Here is a 24,148-nt window from a genome sequence, read left to right on the forward strand (position 1 = left end):
TAGGGAAAAGACTTTTCTATTCACCTGATCTATACCCCTCATGATTTTGTAAACTTCCTGTAAGGTCACCCTCAACCTCCTACCGTGGAATGAAAAAAGTACCAGCCTTTCTTTAAAACTGAAACCCTCCAGTTCTAGTAATATCCTTTGTAAATCTTTTCTGCTGACCCTCTCTAATTTAATAATATCATTCCGATAGTTGGACACCAGAACTGTACAGTACTTCAAACGTGGCGTCACCAATGTTCTATATAACTGTAACGTGCGTCCCAGTTCCTAAATGCAATGGCCTGACCTATGGCAGCAAGCGTCCCAAATGCCTTCTGTCTGTTTGTTCTTTGAAAGTTGCATCACAATGTACCTGAACCTCTCTGATTAACAACACTGCCAAGGGTTCTACTATCCACAGTACAATCTGTCCTTGTTCATTTAAAAAAAATGCAATCCATTTATCCAAATTAAAACCATCTGTCATTCCTCAGCCCATTGGCGGAATTGATCAAAATCCCTTTGTAATCTTAGATTTTTTTTTCATTGTCCAGTATACCACCAATAGTGGTGTCATCCACAAACTTACTAACTATGCTTCCTAAATTCTAAATCAAATTGTTTATATAAATGACAAACAACAGTGGACCCAGCACTGATCACTGTGGAACACTGCTGCGCTCAGGCCTCCAGTCCTTTCGACAGCCCTCCACTGCCACCTTCTGTCTCCGACTATCATGCCAATTTTATAGCTAATTGGCAAGCTCTCCCTGAATCCCATGTGATCTAACTTCACTAACCAGTCTACCATGTGGAACCTTGTCAAAGGCTTTACGAAAGTTGATATAGATAACATCCACTGCTCTGCCCGTATCTATTTCTTGGTCTTTTCCTCAAAAAAACTCAAATCAAGTTTGTGAGAAAAGATTTCTCATGCACAAAGCCATGTTGACTATCCTTAATCAGTCCTTGCCTCTCCAAATGCATCTTATCTTTCAAAATCCCCTCCAACAACTTGCCTATCATTGATGTCTATAGTTCCCAGGCTTCTCCTTGCAGCCTTTCTTAAATAAAGCACAACATTAACCATCCTGAAGTCCTCCAGCACTTCACCTGTGGCAGATGATACTTTGCTAGGGGACCCGCAATTTCTTCCATAGTTTCCCACAACATCCTCAGATACATCTGATCAGGCCTCAGAGATTTGTCCACCTTTATGTTTTTTAAGATGTCCAGCCCATCCTTTTCTGTAATATGGACTATTTCAAGACATAAATATTTATTTTTCCAAGTTCCTTAGTTTCCTTGTCTTTCTCCACAGTAAATCCTGATGCAAAATATTAATTAAGTATCACTCCACTCTTATGTGGTTCCATACATAGGTGATTTTGTTGATCTTTAAGGGACCCTATTCTCTCCATGGTTGCTCTTTTGCTCTTAATGTACTTAAAGAACAAAGTACAAAGAAAATTACAGCACAGGGACAGGCCCTTCGACCCTCTAAGCCTGCGCTGATCCAGATCCTCTATCTAAACCTGTCGCCTATTTTCTAAGGGTCTGTATCCTTGTGCTCCCTGCCTATTCATGTCTCTGTCTAGATATGTCTTAAATGGTGCTATCGTGCCCGCCTCGATCACCTCCGCTGGCAATGAGTTCCAAGTCACCACCATTCCCTGCATAAAGATCCTTCCACGCATATCTCCCTTAAACGTTTCCTCTCTACCTTGAACTCATGACCCTAGTAATTGAGACCCCACTCTGGGGAAAAAGCTTCTTGCTATCCACCTGTCCATATCATTCATGATTTTGTAGACCTCATTCAGGTTGCCCCTCAACCTCCACCTTTCTAATGAAAATAATCCTAATCTACACAATCTCTCCTCATAGCTCATGCCCTCCATACCAGGCAACATCCTGGTGAACCTCCTTTGCACCCTGTCCAAAACATCCACATCCTTTTGGTAATGTGGCGACCAGAACTGCACGCAGTATTCCAAATGTGGCTGAACCAAAGTCTTATACAACTGTAACATGACCTGCCAACTCTTATACTCAATACCCTGTCCAATGAAATAAAGTACACTGTATGCCTTCTTGACCATTCTATCGACCTGCGTTGTCACCTTCAGGGTACAATGGACCTGAACATCAAGATCTCTCTATAGATCAATGTTCCCCAGGTCTTTCCCATTTGCTGTAAAGTTTACTCTTGAATTGGATCTTCCAAAATTCATCACCTCGCGTTTCCCGGATTAAACTCCATCTGCCATTTCTCTGCCCATGTCTTCAATCTATCTATGCTTCTGCATTCTCTGACAGTCCCCTTCACTATCTGTGACTCCACCAATCTTAGTGTCATCTGCAAGCTTGCTAATCAGACCACCTATATCTTGCTTCAGATCATTTATGTAAAATTTTAGATTTTTTTTGGATTATCCTTGACTGTTGATCTAAATAAGGACAAATTTAAGGGCACTTAAATGGTCATTGAATGGGCATATGGATGAGAATGGAATAGTGTAGCTTCGATAGGCTTCAGATTGGTTCCACAGGTCAGTGCAACATCGAGGGCTGAAGAGCCTCTACTGTGCTGTAATGTTCTATGTTCTCTGTGCTCCAGATTGTTGATGTAAAATTGTAGAAGTTTTTTAGGATTCCTTGGCCCTCTTGATTTCTCTCTTAATCCTGTCCCTCCTCCCCTTATACTCTTCAAGAGATTCACTCAATCCCAGTTGCCTATACCTGGCACATGCCTCATTCTTATCCTTGACCAGAGCCTCAATTTCTTTATTCATCCATTGTTCCCTATTCCTACCAGCCTTACCCTTCAGTCCAGGTAAAAACAATGACTGCAGATGCTGGAAACCAGAGTCAAGATTAGAGTGGTGCCTGAGGCAGAGAGGCAGAGTGCCTGAAGGGTGGAGAGATAAATGAGAGGAGGGTGGGAGTGGGGAGAAAGTAGCATAGAGTACAATAGGTGAGTGGGGGAGGGGATGAAGGTGATAGGTTGGGGGGAGGGGGGAGTGGAAAGGTTGAAAAGAAGATAGGCAGGTAGGACAAGTCATAGGGACAGTGCTGAGCTGGAAGTTTGGAACTGGGGTGAGGTGGGGGAAGGGAAAATGAGGAAACTGTTGAAGTCCACATTGATGCCCTGGGGTTGAAGTGTTCCGAGGCGGAAGATGAGGCATTCTTCCTCCAGGCGTCTGGTGGTGAGGGAGCGGCGATGAAGGAGGCCCAGGACCACCATGTCCTCGGCAGAATGAGAGGGGGAATTGAAATGTTGGGCCACAGGGCGGTGTGGTTGATTGGTGCGGGTGTCCCAAAGATGTTCCCTAAAGCGCTCTGCTAGGAGGCATCCAGTCTCCTCAATGTAGAGGAGACCGCATTGGGAACAATGGATACAATAAATGATATGGGTGGATGTCCAGGTAAAACTTTGATGGATGTGGAAGGCTCCTTTAGGGCCTTGGATAGAGGTGAGGGAGGAGGTGTGGGCGCAGGTTTTGCAATTCCTGCGGTGGCAGGGGAAGGTGCCAGGATGGGAGGGTGGGTTGTAGGGGGGCGTGGACCTGACCAGGTAGTCACGGAGGGAACGGTCTTTGCGGAAGGCGGAAAGGGGTGGGAAGGGAAATATATCCCTGGTGGTGGGGTCTGTTTGGAGGTGGTGGAAATGTCGGCGGATGATTTGGTTTATGCGAAGGTTGGTAGGGTGGAAGGTGAGCACCAGGGGCGTTCTGTCCTTGTTACGGTTGGAGGGGTGGAGTCTGAGAGCGGAGGTGCGGGATGTGGACGAGATGCGTTGGAGGCCATCTTTAACTATGTGGGAAGGGAAATTGCGGTCTCTAAAGAAGGAGGCCATCTGGTGTGTTCTGTGGTGGAACTGGTCCTCCTGGGAGCAGGTACAGTGGAGGAATTGGGAATATGGGATGGCATTTTTGCAGGAGGTAGGGTGGAAAGAGATGTAATCCAGGTAGCTGTGGGAGTCGGTCTGTTTGTAAAAAATGTCAGTGTCAAGTTGGTCGGCATTAATGGAGATGGAGAGGTCCAGGAAGGGGAGGGAGGTGTCAGAGATGGTACAGGTAAATTGAAGGTCAGGGTGGAATGTGTTGGTGAAGTTAATGAATTGCTCAACCACCTCGAGGGAGCACGAGGTGGCACCAATGCAGTCATCAATGTAGCGGAGGAAGAGGTGGGGAGTGGTGCCGGTGTAATTACAGAAGATGGACTATTAAACGTTGCAAACAAAGAGACAGGCGTAGCTGGGGCCCATATGGGTGCCCATGGCTACCCCTTTGGTCTGGAGGAAGTGTGAGGATTCGAAGGACAAATTGTTAAGGGTGAGGACCAGTTCGGCCAAACGAATGAGAGTGTCGATGGAAGGGTACTTTTGGGGACGTGGGAGAGGAAGAAACTGAGCGCTTGGAGGCCATGGTCATGGCAGATGGAGGTGTAGAGGGACTGGATATCCATGGTGAAGATGAGGCTTTGGGGGCTGGGGAAACGGAAGTCTTGGAAGAGGTGGTGTCTCAAACGTATGTGGGGAGTTCCTGGACTAGGGTGTCAAGGTAGGTAGAAATGAGTTCAGTGGGGCAGGAGCAAGTTGAGACAATGGGTCGGCCAGGGTGGTCAGACTTGTGGATCTTGGGAAGGATGTAGAACTGGGCAGTGTGGGGTTCCCGGACTATGAGGTTGGAAGCTGTGGGTGGGAGATCTCCTGAGGTGATGAGGTTCTGTATGGCCTAGGAGATGATGGTTTGGTGATGGGGGTGGGGTCATGGTCGAGGGGGCGGTAGGAAGAGGTGTCCTCGAGTTGGCGTTTGGTTTCAGCAGTGTAGAGGTCAGTGCGCCAGATTACCTTTTCCTTCAATCCAGCAGAACAGTGTCCATTCTCCTAACTATACTATCCCTGATTACAACTACATTTCTCTTTTCTCCCTACTCTTGGATGGCACCCTGTACCATGGTCAGATTGCCCATCCTTCCCACAATCCCACTCTCAACTGCACAGGAGTCAGACCTGTTAGACACACTCAAAGGCTGAGGCTCCTTCAGCACTACCTCCTGAACCCCTTTACCTGCCTCACTCATATTCATACCCTCCTGTCCCTTACCACTGACCAAGTTTGTGGTGGATGATCTAAGGGGTGTGACTGCCTCCTGAAACACAGCATCCATTTAACTCTTCCTCTCCTTGATTCGATTCGATTTGATTCTCTACAGTGTGGAAACAGGCCCTTCGGCCCAGCAAGTCCACAGCAACCCTCTGAAGAGTAACCCACCCCCCTCTGACTAATGCATCTAACAACTATGGACAATTTGGCATGGCCAATTCACGTGACCTGCACATCTTTGGAATGTGGGAGGAAACCGGAGTACCCGGAGGAAACCCATGCAGACACAGGGAGAATGTGCAAGCTCCACACGGCCACCAAAGGCTGGAGTTGAACCTGGGATCCTGGTGCTGTGAGGCAGCAGTGCTATTCACTGAGCCACCCGTGCTGTGTCACAGTGTTTAAAACTGATTCCAGCATGTCAACTCTGAGCCAGAGTTCATCAAACAACCAACACTTGCTACACATGTGGTAACAATGAGCCACAGTAGGGTCCACTGGCTCCCACATCAAACAGTTACAACATATTGCCTGGCCTGGAATCTCTATTCTTATTATTTTGTCTTAAATTTGATTTTTAGAACTCATCTGTAATCTGTTATTTGCCTTATTTACCTTCAATCTGAAAGTAACTTACAATAGATTGTCAAATTGGTAGCTGTCACTAACCAATGAACTTAGTTTTCCTGTCATGTCATTCTTTTGTTCTTGGCCCCTGATCCTGCTCTTCAGTTATTCTGTTAAACAAACCTTACAAACCATGATCCAAGAAAAGCAAGCAATAGCGCTTCTTTCCCATCTGCACTAAATTTCCATGTTGCCACCAAATTCCCAGACCTGTATACTCACTCAAGCTGTGTCTCACTGAGGATGGGATCTCTCCTTCCTGACCATGCGAAGCTACTAATGAAGTATGATTAGGATGACAGAGGGAAAACTAGTGTGCTTCCAATTAAACCTGTTGGACTATAACCTGGTGTTGTGTGATTTTTAACTTTGTACACCCCAGTCCAATACTGGCTTCTCCAAAGCAAGAAGGGTTACAGTGGTGTCCCAGGGAGGAATGCTAAGACTGCTGTGTTCAGTTCAGGACACTGTACTTTGAGATGTGTGAAGTTAATCAAGGGGATGCAGGTAAGATTTACTTGAGTGATAACAGTGGTAAGGGACTGTTGTTGAGTAGCGAGACTGAAGAAGCTGCACTTCTACTTTAACAAGTCAAGAAGACTAAGGGGAGATTTGATAGGAGCTTTCAAAATCGTGAAGGATTTTAAGTAAGTATGTACCGTATCATGCTATGCTTAATAGATGATGAGAACAATTGTTGATTGTGACATTGTAGTTTTAAAATACATTACTCTTCCAAGGTGTCAGAAGAAACCTGTCTCCTGAAACACCAACAGGAAGGAAGCAACGAAAACGAAAACTCAAAGGCCCTCATATCACAGCAGAAGATTCTGAACTGTGGAAGAATTGTAAGTGTAAAATTTGGGATCTTTTAGCTGACACAAGGGAATGAGGATCGCTATCCTCTTATGAGGTGGCGAGTTCTAATTTTATTAAAGGATCAGACAAATCAGAATATTAGATGTAAGAACATAAAAATAAGAGCAAAAGGAGGCAACAGGACCCCCTAAATTTGCTTCTCCATTCACTAAGATTATGGTTGATCTTTAGCCACAACTCTCTTTTCTTGCTCAGTCTCCACTTAACATGATTCCTGTGGAGCCTAAAAATTGTGCTGATTATAGGTTTGAATATTTTCAATGATTAAACATCCATAGCTGTCTAAGGTAAAAATTCCAAATGTTGCTGATCCCTTAAGAGAAAGCCATGTTCTTGAGTTTGAGACTGACCAGCAAGGACAAGCAGTCTCTCTCAAGCTCTGAAAATCTTATCTTTCCATGAGGTCATCTGATTGTTTGAAACTCCATAGTATATATGTCCAGTTTACTTAATCTTTCCTCATAGGACAAATTATCTAACCCTTGGAATCAATGCACCAAAGAGCTATTGCATCTCCTCCCAAAGCAAGAATTTCATTTTCTTTGATATGGACATCAAAACTGTGTACCCAGGGCTCCACATGATCACAGCAAAGCCCTCTTTATTCATGTGTTCGAAAACTTGTAAAAATTGTGAATGATATATTGTTCTGACTTATCTTGGATGTCTCAAAAAGTGATGTCTCAAACTCATTTCCACAATTTGCTGGCTTTTTATTTTATTTCAGTAAAGCTATTTTCTTTTCATATGCATAGGCAGAAGTCATGGGATAATGAGAATAAGTTTTAAAAATGAACAGCATTAGAAGACAACAACTTAAAAAAAAGGGCGTAAAAACCAACAAATTCCTTGGGTATATTATTGAGAGTGCCAGAGGCATGCAGATACAAACAAACCCCTCAGCTCACCATATCTATGCCGACACAATAAACACCAAACTGCACTAATCCCATTTTCCTGCTTTTGGTCCTTGGCTAATATGCCATGACACTTTAAGTGCTTACTCAGATGCTTCTTAAATGTTGCAAGAATATCTGCCTCCACCACCCTCTCAGGCGGCACCTTCCATATTTTTACCATCTTCTGGATGAAAATTATTTTTTTCGATCTCCTCTAAAGCACTTACTCTTCATTTTAAATTTGTGTGCTCTGGTCTTAAATGCTTCTGTCATGGGGAAAAGATTCTCGTGAAGTACTCTGTCTATGCCTCATAAGTTTGCATACCTCCATCAGTTCTGTCCCTCCACCCCTTTCCTCCTCTGCTCTAAGGAAAACAGACCCAGCTTATCAGTCTCTCCTCAGAACTGAGACTTTTTAACCCAGGCAACAACCTGGTGAATCTCTTCTGCACCCTCTCCAGTGCACTCATGTCCTTCTGATAATGTCATGACTAGGCTGAGACCATTCTCCTCAATACCAACAATACCAATTTTCATTGCATTTGCAAACTTGCCAATGATACCTTCCACATTCACATCCAAGTCATTAATGTATATAATAGACAGCAAGAGTCTCCGAACTGATTCCTGTGGTACTTCCAAACACAATACACAAAAATTCCACCACCATCAGCCCCCTATTTGCAAGCTAGTTCAGATTTGAGATTCCATGGGCTCTTACTTTTTGGATCAGTCTTCTATGTGGGACTTTCCGAAAAATCATGTAAACAATATCAACTGCAGTACCCTCATCAATATATTTAATCACCTTTTCAAAAACTCAAGTAGATTAACTTCTCAGAACTTCCTTTCAACAATTCGATGCTGACTATGCCTGATCAATCCCTGCCTTTCCAAGTGTTGATAATCCTGTCCCTCAGAAGTTTTTTCCAATTTCCCTTCCACTGATGTCAGACTAGCTGGTCTCTAATTACCTGTCCTATCCCTTCTGTCCTTCTTAAACAACATTAGCTATCCTCCAGTCATCTAACACTTCACCTGAGGCCAGCCAACTACTAAATATCTCCTCCAGGACATAACAGTCTCCTCCCTTACCTCCCATTGGCAGCCTGAGATGCATCTCATCAGGCTCTTATGCCTACTGAAACATGTAATGCTGCTCCTTATTAATCTTAACATGTTCAAGAAACTCACCATTTCAACTGAAATGTCTTAGCTACAATGTCTTTCTCCTCTGAATACAGATGAGAAATATTGACTGAAGACCTCAACTACATCCTTTGGGTTCATGCAGAGGTTATCCCATTGGTCTCTTTCTGTAGTAATCCTCTTTCTCTTAATATACTTATAAGATATCTTGGTCTTTTCCGTGATCCTATCTGCCAGATACTCTGTAGCCTTGCTTTGCACTCCTAACTTTCCTTTTTAATCAACCCCTGACACTCTGTATACTTTTGAAGAACCTTTCCTGTTTTTATGCTCTGTATTTAACATACACTTGCTCATTTTTCTTAATCAAACTCTCGTTATCCCTTGTTATCCAGGTTTCTCTAGACTTGCTGCCATTGCCCTTCACTTTTAGAGGAAGATGTTCACCCTGAATTCTCACTATATTTTAAAAGACTTCCACTTCCATTTGGAGACTTAACTTAAAGGATCCACTTCCAGTATGTTAGCCAGATATGTTTGTCCAATGACATTGAAATTGATCTCCCCCCAATTTAGACACCTAACCTTATCCCTTTTCATAATTACTTTGAAATGTACACAGTTATGGTCACTATCTCCAAAACACTTGCTCACTAAAACTTCAATCAAATAACTAGCTTATTCCTTAGGATTAAAAAGTGTGGTGTTGGAAAAGCACATGATGATGAATGATGAAGGAATGATGAAGAGCTTATGCTTGAAACATTGATTCTTCTGCTCCTCGGATGCTGCCTGACTGGTTGTGCTTTTCCAGCACCATAGTCTTCGACTCTGATCTTCAGCATCTGCAGTCCTCACTTTCTCCCTCCAACTAAAACATTGTTTTCTCATACAGTCCTCTGATTTGCCAACATATTTGTTCTTTCTCCTTCTGACGATTGGAAGGGATGTAGTGTAATCCCAGCAAAGGAATTACCCCTTTTTTTCGGGTTTCTGAGTTCTACCTGGATAGCCTCAATTAAAGACTCTTTTAGCATTACATTATTGCAGTGATGTAGCCCTACACCCTAGGTTTCTAAAAGAGGTGACTGCAGAGATATTGGATGCATTGGCTGTGATCTTTGAAAATTCATTATATTCCAGAATGGTGCCAGCAGCTTGGATATTAGCAAATTAATACCACTATTTAAGAAAGCAGGGAGAGAGAAAACAGTTCAGAAAACAGTCTACATGGTTTAATGAAAGGCAAGTCTTGTCTGTCTTTGTAATCTTCCAACCAAAGTGAATAATCTGACACTTCATTATATTACATTCGATCTGCCAATTTGTTGCCTGTTCATCGAACCAATCTTTATATTTTGCAGCCTCTTTGTATTTTTCTCACAGCCTACACTCTCACCTAACTCACTAATGTAGATTGTAAATATCTATAGCTCCAAAACTAATCCTCATTGGTAAACTCTGCCAACTTGATAATTACACATTTATCTCTACTTTGTTCTTTGTTCTTAAACTAATTTTCCATATATTGTTTCCATACACTTTATTTTGTGGAAACTCCTTTGTTTCGTATATAGCACTTGCTGACAGCCTTTGAAATCCTCTTGTTCTAGATTTCCCAGCCGAAGTTACAACATTCACCCTCTCTATGTTCTTGTACAAGTTAGCAAGTCCTGTCAAACCTTGGCTCCCCCAAGGAAACCAACTCATGCCTATGCAATGTTGTCTCAGTTCAGACACTCCACCCATGTAGAATCCTGCAAAACTCCTCCAAACATTCTCTAGTGTGATCATACTCTTTCTACAATGAGATCAGTACTCCGCTTGTGGTGTGAATAACATTTTACACAGCAACAACTCCTCCCCACCAAAACAGCTGCTTGAGCAGCTGGATTACATACAGAGCTATGGCCTTGGCTGAGGGGATCTGGTACCTTTAGAGGGGTCTTCACTCTCATTGTTTGCAAGGCTGAAATAAGACTGTGAGCCAGATGCATTTGGAGAGATTCTCTCACTACCTGCCTGGTCCTTTTTTCTCCCCCTATCTGCGGTTAACCACTCTGCCTGCACTTCCAGAGGGTGTGGGGTGAAATATGCTATCCATTAACACCTCATTCTCATAAATACTCCAGCTGATGCTCAAGCTCCAAACCTGGAGGATGTAATCAGCAGGAGCTTTCCTTGCCTGTGGTTGATCTGATGCTGTGAGACTTCGTGGAGACCAAAGTTAGTGCAGAGAACTTAGAACAACCCACTCTCATGCATATACCACCACCAAGCTGTCACCTTTTTTGAAGTCTACCCTATCATGCTACTGGAAAATATTAACAGTCTGTATGAAATGTATAAGATCCTGAAAAGGGTAGATAAAATATAGAGGAGATGATGGCCTAGTGGTGCAACCGCAGGAGGTGCAACACTTGCGCCCACACCTCCCCCCTCACTTCTCTCCAAGGCCCCAAAGGAAACTTCCATATCCGCCACAGATTCACCTGCACCTCCACCCACATCATCTACTGCATCCGCTGCAGCCGGTGTGGCCTCCTCTATATTGGGGAGACAGGCCGCCTACTTGCGGAGCGATTCAGAGAGCACCTCTGGGCCACCCGGACGAACCAACCCAACCAACCTGTAGCACAGCATTTCAACTCCCCCTCCCACTCCACCGAGGATATGCAGGTCATTGGACTCATCCACCGCCAAACCACAACAACCCGACGGTCGGAGGAGGAGCGTCTTATCTTCCGACTGGGAACCCTCCAACCGCAGGGGATGAACTTGGACTTCACCAGTTTCTTCATCCCCCCTCCCCCCACCTTGTCTCAGCCGGATCCCTCCAGCCCGGCACCGCCTTCCTGACCTGCAGTCTTCTTCTTGACCTCTCCGCCTCCATCCTACTCCGACCTATCACCCTCACCTTGACCTCTTTCCACCTATCACATTTCCAACGCCCCTCCTCCAAGTCCCTCCTCCCTACCTTTTATCTTCTCCTGCTGAACACTCTCTGCTCATTCCTGAAGAAGGGCCTGTGCCCGAAACGTCGAATCTCCTGTTCCCTGGATGCTGCCTGACCTGCTGTGCTGTTCCAGCAATAAAGTTTCAACTTTGATCTCCAGCATCTGCAGACCTCACTTTCTCCTCCTAGTGGTATTATTGTTAGACTATTAATCCAGAAACTCAGCTAATATTCTTGGGACCTGGGTTAAAATCTTGCCATGGCAGATGGTTGAATTTGAATTCATTAGAAAAGAAGCTGGAATTAAGACTCTAATGATGACCAAATTGTCGATTGTCAGGAAAAGAATCTAGTTCACTAATGTCCTTTAGAGAGGGCAGTCTGCCATCCCTATTTGGTTTGACCCACAGAAATAGGTTGATTCTCAATTGCTCTTTGGGCAGTTAGGGATTGGCAATCAATGCTGGCCTAAGCAGCGACACCCTCATCCTATGAGTGAATTTTTAAAACAAAAAGAGAGTGGGAAGAGGAGTTCCTTAAGCAAAATAGCAGCATCGAACACAGCTGACCAGTTCAATCCAGTCTGTGGCTCAGACTTGATTGGCCATGTTTTGAGAAAGGTCTAAATGTGAAATCATGACAAAAGAGGTATTTGAATGGTTAATGTTTTTGAAGGTTGTTAGTCTGTGAAACTTTCTTCCCAAGAAAATAGTGAATTTGAAGGTTACATTTTGTTCCTCTGTTCAAGCTATGGGACCATAAGACATCAGAGCAGAAATTAGGCCATTCAGCCCATTGAGTCTGCTCCGCCATTCAATCATGGCTGATAAGTTTCTCAATCCCATTCTCCGACTTTTTCCCTGTAACCCTTGATCCCCTTGATACTCAAGCCACCTGACCTTATTTGCTGTTGTTTCTAGTCTACTAGTTCTTTTCTCAATTTTGTTTGATTACTGTGACCTATATCCCCCCTTCACTTCATATCGTCCTCTATATTCCATCTGTAAGTTCTGAATATGATTCAGGTGGAGGTGTAGGCCACTCAACTCCTTGAGCCTATATGGTCATTAATTAAAGTAGCCAGTGACCCCATAATTCTTGATTCTACCACAGGAGGAAATATTCTCTCCACAACTTGTGAAATCTTTTTAGGATCTTATATTTCAATCAAGTTACATCTTATTTCTAACTTCAGCTGACACAGGCCTAGCCTGTCCAATTTATCCTCCTAAGATAACACCCTATTTCAGGTATTAATCAATAAACCTTCCCTGAACTGCCTACAACATCTTTACATCTATCTTTAAAGAAGGTGATGAATACTCTGTACTGTACTCCAGATGTGTTCTCACCAGTGCCTTTTTTATTGAAGCACAACATTTTTGCATTCAATTCCTCTCACAATAGCATGCTTTTCAAAATCCTTCCTGCAAAATGGACAATTTTACATTTTCCCATAAATAATTTCATTTTTTGACCCTCAAACTATTTGTAACCTTCTTGTTTTCTCTCCACAATTTACATTCCATCCAATATTTTTGTTGTCAGCAAATTTTGCAACTATACCTTTCATTCCCTCACCCAATTCATTTTACTTAAATTGAGTTCCCAGCACTGATCCCTGAAGCGCACCACTTATTAAACTTGCCAACCTGAAAAAGATTCATTTATGTCACCACGCTGCTTTCTTTTCGGACGGCTTCTTTTTCAGCATGGAAAGAAACCCAATGGCTCATCATTTCCATGCTTATCATCAAATATCCATCGATATTAATCCCATTTTTCAGCACTTGGCACTTTGCCTTGTATGCTAAAACATTTCAAATGTTCATCCAAATAGTTCTTAAATGCCTTATGGGTTCCCCTTTAGGCACGAGTTCCAGATATCCTTGACCGTGTGGATGAAAAGGTTTTCCTCAAATCCTCTCTAAATGTCTTTCTTTCCTTAAACATTTGCCCCCGATTATTGAGCCCTCATCCTAGATGAGAAAATTCTCACCACTGATCCAGTCCTGTCTGTTGTGTATCAACTAGAAATACAGGTGGTGGTATCTCTACAGTGTAGAAACAGGCCCTTCAGCCCAACAAGTCCACACCGACCCTCCAAAGAGTAACCCATGCAGACCCATTACCCCTACCCTCTTACTCTACATTCACCCCTGACTAATACACCTAACCTACACATCCATGAACACTATGGGCAATTTCCCATGGCCAATTCACCTAACCTGCACACTTCTGGATTGTGGAAGGAAACTGGAGCACCCGGAGATAACCCATGCAGACATGGGGAGAATGTGCAAAGTCCACACAGACAGTCGCCCAAGGCTGGAATTGAACCCGGTCCCTGCACTTTATCTTATGGAGCAGCCTTTTGGGTGGTGCCTTGTTGAATGCCATTTGGAAATCTAGATAGATCACACCTACTGGGTCACTGCGTTCTTAATATCTCCAAACAATTCCAGTAAATCAGTTAAACATGACCTGTCCTTGCATTGTTCCCACCGTTACAATGTGCCCTGAGCTCAATTAGTTTTATACTTACTCTGTGCCATTGCTGCACACTCCAACTGCTCCCTGCAGACTAGGCCACTATCCCTGAGCTCAGTTAAGTTTATCCTCACTTGCTATTTCCCATAACATCAGTTTTCGTGTCATCTGTGAACCAACTAATCAAACCTCTTATATCTGTGTCTAGGTCATTAATATACACAAAAAAACAACAGTGGATACTGCACCAAATTCTGTAGACTGCAACTGGACATGGGCTTCCAGACAGAAAAGCAGCATTTGACCATCACTCTCTGCTTGCTTCCACTAAGCCAATTTTGGATCAAATTTGTCCTGGATTCTATGGACTCTTGCCTTCTTAACCAGTCTGCCATGAAAGACATTATTAAATGCCTTACTGAAGTCCATATCGACCACGTCAACTGCATTACCCTTATCTCCAAACCTCATCATCTTCTTGAATAATTTAGTTAGGTATGATCTCCCTCCTACCTACAAAGCTATGATCTTTGAGTAATCCTTGCCTTTCCAAGTGAAATTAATTCTGTGCCTCAAAATGTTTTCTAATAGTTTCCCTAATTCAGACTTAGTTTCCAGGTTTATGCCTACCACCCTGATTGAAGAATGATACTTGTAAAATGTTATCCAGCCAATCCTCTATCCATGTCAATGCAATAACAGTGTAAGCTTTTGTTTTCTGCAATAACCTTTAATGCAGATGGCTTCTCAAAATCTAAGGTGAATTCACCCACCACTTTCCATTTATTCACTGCAAATGAACTCAAAAATAGTAATATTCAGACTATTCCCAATGCTTGTGAGTGCAGAATTTAGGAAGATGGATCAACTGGAGAATTGTTGCAGATGGGAGAGCTTTAGATCCTGAATTGTTGGGACAGGTTTTGTGGCACATGTGATCTGAAGCTAGTATTATGCACACTCACAAGCTGTTCAGGTGCCAATGAGACAGTTATTATCAAGATTGAGGGCCTTTGTCATCCACAACTGGTCATAACTTCACAAACTAATCAGCAATCTGTTGTTGGCTGAATCTCACTTTATATACATCCTCTGATGCTACCCTGTATACAAACAGCCACTGCAAGAACAAAATAGCAGTGTAAACACAATTTGCAATGATTTTTGGTAATTTGCTTTTTAAAAGTTCAAGAATTTCTTCGACAATCCTTGGTCCACAATTAAAACTACAGAAAACTGTAGGGGCATGATCTTTACAGTGTGTATGGATGTATAACTTTTGTTTAAGTAGCTCAATATTTGAAAGAGCAGTGAGCAGCCTCTTCAAATCCTTTCCTACCTCGATAAAATGTCAGTCCTTATCTTGTAGCACCAACCTATTCCTACTCCTGATCAACCCTTTCCACACCCTATACAACATGAGGGACTAAAGGGGATCCACCACAGAAAGTAAGAGGGTAAATTGTAAAGGGTAGATTCCCACACTAAGGTGATTGTGTGGAAAAATATTTCCACTGTCTGAGAAGTCTGTTGCTTGCTGTTGGCTGCATTGATTTGTGTTCTCAAGTATTTTCATTTATTAGGTGACAAATGGGAAGCAAAAACAAAGGAAATTGTTGAAGCAGTGCTAAAGAAGCTGGAGGAGACCAACTCAAACAACCCTAATGAAGAGAATCTGCTGCTCAACCTCAAGTATGTATAGTACAACACTAGATATCAACAGAAAGCAACACAGTATTCAAAGCTGCTCTTACGTGTCCAACACAAGTGTTTTAATCTACTTCTTAAAAATTCAGTCAGGTTTCATTTGGCAGTTCCACATTGGGAAACGTTGGTGCTGGATAGAGTGGACATAGGGAAGTTGTTTCCATGGGTATGATAGACTAGGACCCAAGGGCACAGCCTCAGAGTGAAGGGACGACAGTTTAGAACTGAGATGAGGAGAAATTTCTTCAGCCAGAGAGTGGTGAATCTGTGGAACTTGTGACAGAAAGTCATGGAAGCCAAGTCATTTAAGATAAATGGGTTCTTGATTAGTAAGGGAATCAAAGATTTTGGGGAGAAGACAGGTGAATGTAGTTGAGAAACACATCATCCATGATTGAATAATGAAGCAGACTACATGGGTCAAAAGGCCTAATTCTGTTCCTGTGTTTTATTGGCCTCCTCACTCTCTCCTTCAGGCATTAATTCAGTCAGCTTTTTGGAGTGCCTGCAGTCGGAATATACCTCTTTAAGAGGTGCGGGATACCTCTTAGTAATGATGCAGTCTGCTCTCAGACTAACCTTATCATGCATAGGCATCAGTGTTTGATAACCTTGTAATTGTTAAAAGATAATTTCATAAATAGAGGCATGTTCGGGCACCTGTGTGACCACACAACTGTCCAAGTGCAATGCACCTAATTATAACAGCTGTACACACCATGATGGTCACTCGAGGTTTGCTGTTTCTTTTGCCTGTCAACAAACAGCTGATGGACTCTCTCACAACAAGAAATTAACTCAGTCTGGCATGATCTCTTAAATGGAATTATGAGTTGAAAGTCACTCTTCAGTTCTTGGAACATGAAGTCAACATTCAACCTGATTAATGTATCACCTGATGCTCTGAAAGTAAACAGCCAGCAAGCTGAAGAGTTCAGCTCCCACTCCAAACCATTAATTGGAGTGTTCTGAAATCTTACTGTTCTCCCTCTGCACACATTCTCTCTCAGGCTCCATTACCCTGTACAGCAATGTCTTCACCTGCACTTCTTTTCATAACCTTCCTGACCACTACTTCACTCCCTAACTTTTCCATCATCATCCATCTCACTCCACTCCTCCTTCTCTCTCAAGCCCTTGCTCACTGTAAGGGTGATAGAAACAGTGAGTGGAAGAAATGGTTGGCAAAGTTGAAAGTGACAAGCTGGAGGTGAGTTGGAAGAGTTACTGGGTCATTAAGAATTAGAGAAATCTGAGGCCAGTTAATACTAGTGATTTAATCACTCTGTTGCAGTTGGTTCTATAGAATTCTTAAAGGAAGATTGACTGCAAGCATTCAGCACATTAAAAATCATCAGGGCATTTCTGGACAATTTGTGAAAAGTTTGAATTCCAAGCCCACATCTCCAAAAAAAAATGTTTGGTTCTTGTAGCTCTTTGTTTTGAGCTTGGCAAATTGAAACCAGAGAATTTTGTCTTGAGCCATTTGCACTAATTCATCTTTTTGACTGTCAAATGACTAAAATACAAACTACAATATAAACACGAATAAATGCTTCTCTCATGTATGATGTTATGGTCTGTTACTGATCTTAAAAATCGAGAGGTTAGAAATTCAAATGCCACCGTCAGTATAAAATTGAATCTTATCATTTGAGGATTAATCTGTTATTGTGTCACCAGTGGGGGTGTAATTCTTACCAAAAACTATTCCTACAGTCATTTTCGCAAAATAACTCAATTTGTTTATTTATTGTTTTTGTTTATTCTGGTGGCACACTTCCACACATTCCCCCTGAAACTGGTGAACATAACAAAATTCGTTCTGTATATGATTGAAGAAAGTTGTCAGGTAGTGCCTAATTTTGGACATTATCAGATTTCCAGGCAATCTTTCTTTATATATTTACAATCCATGTATGATTCTTTCACATTCTCTTTTTGTACCTCATTACTTTCTTGGAATTTTTTTCAATGGCGCTCTCAGTCTGCTGGATTTCCATTTACCCTTTCATTTTTAGAAATCTTGTGAGAAACAGAACTCACTCATAAATCAATCAGCCTGAGACAAAGCCTTGGAAACAAGAACAATTTATTACAGCCTTGCAAGAACCAGACACTTCTGCAATCAAGCAGAAATGCGCGCAAAAACAAAGTATATTAGCTTTCTTATTCAGTTTACAAGTTGCGGAATCACGCCTCCCTTTTCCCATCCTATCATAAGCCGATTACCTCACTTGTTAGTTATTTTCTTATCTGGCCATCCTGCTGTCCTTGTCTGCATTCTTTGTTCCTTGTTTGTTACAGCATTTTCTTTTGTCCAGTTTCTCTTATCATACTATAAGCTTTATAGTGAAATGCCCTTGTTGCTTCTTTTTGTGGTCAGCTACAACCCTTCATTGTTATTTCCTAGCTTAAAACTATTTTCTTTAAAAGACCCTCTATATTTATTAAAGTCTTAGCCTTAAGTATGCTACATGCTACATGCTACAAGAATTCCGTGACCGTTTGCATAATGTTCCCCTTCCCTTCCCCCACTAGACCCCCTCACCCATCTGCAAAAACAACATTTCTAATCTCCCACAATACTTCATACTCTTACCTGTCTTTTTAGTATAGCTACTTAATTAGCACAGTTGCACAGTGATTAGCACTGCTGCCTCGCAGCGCCAGGGACCCAGGTTCGATTCCAGCCTCTGGCGACTGTGCAATGAGTTTGCACATTTTCCCTATGTCTGTGTGGGTTTCCTCCAGTTTCCTCCCACAGTCCAAAGATGTGCAGGTCAGGTGAATTGGCCATGCTAAATTGCTGATAGCGATAGGTGCATGAGTAGGGAAATGAGTCTGGGTGGGTTACTCTTCAGAGGGTCAGTGTGAACTTGTTGGGCTGAAGGGCCTGTTTCCGTACTGTAGGGAATCTAATCTAATCTATTTACACAAGTGGAGCTTCTGCATTTTGAGTTTTGTACGAATTTTGTGTTGTACCAAATGCTTCCTACTGCCTGAACCACATACAAAGTGAGAAAAACGTACTCACTTTATGAGCGGTTCTGGTCTGGAATGCACAGCCTTGAAACTGCGCTGGAGGTAGGTTCAGTTGAGGCATTTGGGAAGGTATTGTGGTTGATTTGTTTCTGTTGAAACATAAAAAGGAAGAGAGATGACAAAGCCCCTAAGAAAATTAATCTGAGGAGATTGTGATGGTGAACAACGAAATGTCAGAGGAGTTCAACATATTTTGGATTATCAAATCTCTCAAATGTGGAACAAGGCCATTTGGCCCTATGGGTCTGCACTGACGCTCTGAAGAACACCCCACTCCCACAATATCTTCTATATTTTACTTTGTTGTTCAGCTTTTTCAGCTTTCAAGTGTCAGGTCCTCACTTAGCAACTCTACCAGGGAAATCATGAGGGCTATATTCAGAGCATTATTGGGATGCATCGAACATGTCTGGGATTTGTATTTGTATTGAAGTATATAAATCTGTCATGCATATTTCCCGTGTTTTCCGGGTCCTGGAGGGGGAGGGGGAGCAGCCCGAAGTCGTGGTCCATATTGGCACCAACGACATAGGTAGGAGGAGTGCCGAGGATGTTAGACAGGCTTTCAGGGAGCTAGGTTGGAAGCTCAGAGTTAGAACGAACAGAGTTGTTGTCTCTGGTTTGTTAGCCGTGCCACGTGATCGAGAGTCGAGGAATAGGGAAAGAGAACACTTAAATGCGTGGCTACAGGGATGGTGCAGGAGGGAGGGATTCCGGTTTTTGGATAACTGGGGTTCTTTCTGGGGATGGTGGGACCTCTATAAACAGGATGGTCTACACCTGAACCTGAGGGGCACCAGTATCCTTGGGGGGAGGTTTGCTAGTGCTCTTGGGGGGGGTTTAAACTAACACTGCAGGGGCATGGGAACCCAGATTGTAGCTTCAGGGTGCAGGTCCTGGAGTGTAGGGAGGTTAGGAACATGGCATCAATTTCAAAGGAGGGTGCCTGTAAACAGGAAAGTGGCTTGAAGTGTGTATACTTCAATGCAAGAAGTATACGAAATAAGGTAGGTGAACTTGCAGCGTGGGTTGGTACCTGGGACTTCGATGTTGTGGCTATTACGGAGACATGGCTAGAACAGGGACAGGATTGGCTGTTGCAGGTTCCAGGATTTAAATGTTTTAGTAGGGTCAGAGGTGGGGGTAAAAGAGGGGGAGGTGTGGCATTGCTTGTCAAAGATAGTATTTCAGTGGTGGAAAGGACGATGGATGAGGACTTGCCATCTGAGGTAGTTTGGGCTGAGGTTAGGAATAGGAAAGGTGAGGTCACCCTGTCTTTTACAGGCCTCCTAATAGTCCTAGAATCATTGAAGAAAGGATAGGGAAGGTGATTCAGGAGATGAGTGACAGTAATAGGGTGGTTGTTATGGGGGACTTTAACTTTCCTGATATTGATTGGGAAAGCTATAGCTCAAGTTCGTTAGATGGGTCAGTGTTTGTTCAATGTGTGCAGGAGAGTTTCCTGACACAATATGTAGACAGGCCAACAAGAGGTGAGGCCATACTGGATTTGGTTCTGGGTAACGAACCAGGCCAGGTGTTAGAATTAGAGGTAGGTGAGCACTTTGGGGATAGTGACCATAATTCGGTGATTTTTACTCTCATGATGGAGAGGGATAAGTGTGTACTACAGGGCAAGAGTTATAGCTGGGGTCAGGGAAATTATGATGCGGTGAGGCATGACTTAGAATGTGTGGCTTGGAAAAGTAGACTCCAAGGCAAGAGTGTAAATGATATGTGGAGCTTGTTCAAGGAGCAACTATTGAGTGTCCTTGATAATTATGTACCTGTCAGGCAGGGAGGAAAGGGTCGTGCGAGGGAGCTGTGGTTTAATAAGGAATTGGAATCCCTTGTTAAATGGAAGAGGGCGGCCTATCTCAAGATGAGACGTGAAGGTTCAATTGGGGCGATTGAGAGTTATAGGGTAGCCAGGAAGGACCTGAAGGGAGAGCTAAGAGCAGCAAGGAGGGGACATGAAAGGTCCTTAGTCGGTAGGTTTAGGGAAAACCCTAAGGCTTTCTATAGGTATGTTAGGAATAAAAGAATGACTAGGGTAGGAATAGGTCCAGTCAAGGATAGTAGTGGGAAGTTGCGTGTGGAGGCGGAAGAGATTGGGGAGACACTGAATGAATACTTTTCTTCAGTATTTACTCAGGAACAGGGCATTGTCGTCGATGTGAATACTGAGTCACAAATAAGTAGAATGGATGGCTTTGAGGTATGTAGAGAAGAGGTGTTGGAAATCCTGGAAAAGGTGAAAATAGATAAGTCCCCTGGGCCTGATGGCATTTATCCTAGGATTCTCTGGGAAGCAAGGGAGGAGATTGCAGAGCCATTGGCCTTGATTTTTATGTCCTCTTTGTCTACAGGAGTAGTGCCAGAAGACTGGAGGATAGCAAATGTGGTTCCCTTGTTCAAAAAGGGGAGTAGGGATAACCCTAGTAACTATAGGCCGGTGAGTCTCACTTCTGTTGTGGGCAAAGTCTTAGAGAGAATTGTAAGGGATAGGATTTATGCACATCTGGATAGGAATAATGTGATCAAGGATAGTCAGCATGGTTTTGTGAAGGGCAGGTCGTGCCTCACAAACCTTATTGAATTCTTTGAAAAGGTGACGAAGGAGGTTGATGAGGGGAAAGCGGTAGATGTGGTATATATGGATTTTAGTAAGGCGTTTGATAAGGTTCCCCATGGTAGACTACTGCAGAAAATACGGAGATATGGCATTGAGGGTGAGTTGGAGGTTTGGATTAGGAATTGGCTGGATGGAAGAAGACAGAGGGTAGTAGTTGATGGCAAAGTTTCTTCATGGAGTGCCGTCACTAGCGGTGTTCCGCAAGGATCTGTTTTGGGACCATTGCTGTTTGTCATTTTTATAAATGACCTGGAAGAGGGGTTAGAAGGTTGGGTGAGCAAGTTTGCGGATGATACGAAAGTCGGAGGAGTTGTTGACAGTGAGGAAGGATGTGGCAGGTTACAGCAGGATATAGAGAAGCTGCAGAGCTGGGCAGAAAGGTGGCAAATGGAATTCAATGTAGCTAAGTGTGAGGTGATTTACTTTGGGAAGAATAACAAAAAGATGGGGTACTGGGCTAATGGTCGGATACTTGGTAGTGTGGATGAGCAGAGGGATCTTGGTGTCCATGTACACAGATCTCTGAAAGTTGCCACCCAGGTAAATAGTGCGGTGAGGAAGGCATAAGGCGTACTGGCTTTTATTGGTAGAGGAATTGAGTTCCGGAGTCCTGAGGTCATGATGCAGTTGTATAAGACTCTGGTGCGGCCGCATCTGGAATATTGTGTGCAGTTTTGGTCGCCATACTATAGGAAGGATGTGGAGGCACTGGAACGGGTGCAGAGGAGGTTTACCAGGATGTTGCCTGGTATGGAAGGAAGATCGTATGAGGAAAGACTGAGACACTTGGGGCTGTTTTCATTAGAGAAAAGAAGGTTTAGGGGTGACTTGATTGAGGTGTACAAGATGATTAGGGGGTTAGATAGGGTTGACAGTGTGAACCTTTTCCCGCGTATGGAGTCGGGTATTACAAGGGGACATAGCTTTAAATTAAGGGGGGGTAGATATAGGACTGAAGTTAGGGGTAGGTTCTTCACTCAGCGAGTCGTAAGTTCATGGAATGCCCTGCCAGTAGCAGTGGTGGACTCTCCCTCTTTATGGGCATTTAAGCGGGCATTGGATAGGTATATGGAGGATAGTGGGTTAGTATAGGTTAGGTGGGCTTGGATCGGCGCAACATCGAGGGCCAAAGGGCCTGTACTGCGCTGTATTCTTCTATGTTCTATATTTCCTTTGTGATTTTTGAATCAAGCTAAAAAAGATTCTTTTCAGAAAAAAGGTGCAACAGTTAAAGGAGAAATGTCTTCGGGAGAACATTTACGTTGGAGTCTTTGGACAGACAGGGGCTGGGAAAAGTACACTCCTGAATGCAGTTTTCAAGGAGAAGTCTCTGTTGCCCACATCATCATCAGGAGCCTGCACATCAGCCATAATAAAAGTGCAATCTTACGAAGGTCGCAAGTTTAAAGCAGAGATTGAATTCCTCAGCGAGCAGGTAATAATAATCAAACGAGCATGACCTAGAGTGACCCACTTCTGCTTCCTGTTCTGCTTTTATTTCTTGTCAGATTTCAGTGTTGCTATCCATTCAGTTGCCCCTCTCTAACACAGTAGGTTGGATGAGAATAGGTGTGGACGGAGGGAGATTGGTAATATTCATACAGCTGAAGTGCCAGGTAATGATTATCTTTAACAAAAGAGAATCTAACAATTGCACATCAGTGTTAACCTCAGTATCAACACTGTCGGGGTTACCATGCATTGAACTAGATCTGCTGATAAAATATTGCTGCACCAACAGTTTACACGCTCTGAATTCTGTCTCGAGTAACCCACCTTTTGTCTTCTCAAAATCTGTCCGCCATCGACAAGGAACAAATCAGAATATCTATCATCTCCAACTAGGGAGAATGCTAACCAGTAAAGTCCACATTCCGTGAAATATTAATTAAAGTAAATCATAGAAGTTGGCTGCAGTACTTCTGTTTCTCTTTCAGCATTGTGTTTAAAGCATACTGAAGGAACAAAGTGTGAAAGAAACAAATATCAAGTTTACTTAAAATGTGATTATGGTCGAATAAAGTACAGGGGACCAAGGGATATTGGTGACCTGAGGGTTATTTTTGGAAGTGGGGTTGTTTGGAGCTTGCAGACAGGGGAGATCAGGGGATGTGGATGTGATCAGGAATTGGCTGAAAATGTGTTGCTGGAAAAGTGCAGCAGGTCAGGCAGCATCCAAGGAACAGGAGAATCGACGTTTCGGGCATAAGCCCTTCTTCAGGAAGAAGGACTTATGCCCGAAATGTCGATTCTCCTGTTCCTTGGTTGCTGCCTGACCAGCTGCGCTTTTCCAGCAACACATTTTCAGCTCTGATCTCCAGCATCTGCAGCCCTCACTTTCTCTCAGTGATCAGGAATTGGGGTGAGTTCAGAGAGCCGAGAACAGAGAGAGATTAAGATTTTGGAGAGACATCAGAGGTCAATGAGGGATTGTATATTGGGCGAATGTTTGAAAATTGGAAATAAGTATTGGGATTAGGAGGGTTAGGGAACACTCTTGAGTTAGAGATTGTGTTTGGTGAGTAAAAAGAATAGAGTGGTGTTGATTGCAGCTGGTTTACTGGGAAGATTGGGTTGAAGTAGTCCTGCTCCCCCTCTCTTCTCCATTGCTACGACTGAAAAGGCACTTACTTGCACTCTGTACCTCCCCAGTCTGCTGGGT

At 43.2% G+C, this 24,148-nt stretch overlaps 1 protein-coding gene across 4 annotated transcripts in view; it reads left to right on the forward strand.

Moving 5' to 3' along the window:
* LOC122563766 (nuclear GTPase SLIP-GC-like) overlaps positions 1-24,148 on the forward strand; it is a 147,118-nt gene that overhangs the window by 33,775 nt on the left and 89,195 nt on the right. For all 4 annotated transcript variants that reach the window (XM_087976961.1, XM_087976960.1, XM_087976963.1 and 1 more), the window contains 3 exons: positions 6,467-6,574; positions 15,683-15,791; positions 22,699-22,921. In XM_087976961.1, the coding sequence (XP_087833087.1) occupies positions 6,467-6,574; positions 15,683-15,791; positions 22,699-22,921 (440 nt within the window). The remainder of the gene's footprint in view (positions 1-6,466; positions 6,575-15,682; positions 15,792-22,698; positions 22,922-24,148) is intronic.

This window comes from Chiloscyllium plagiosum, unplaced genomic scaffold (genome assembly GCF_037043375.1).
Source record: "Chiloscyllium plagiosum isolate Xiang-an unplaced genomic scaffold, Cpla_swu_hap1 HiC_scaffold_30, whole genome shotgun sequence".
Lineage (NCBI taxonomy): Eukaryota > Metazoa > Chordata > Chondrichthyes > Orectolobiformes > Hemiscylliidae > Chiloscyllium > Chiloscyllium plagiosum.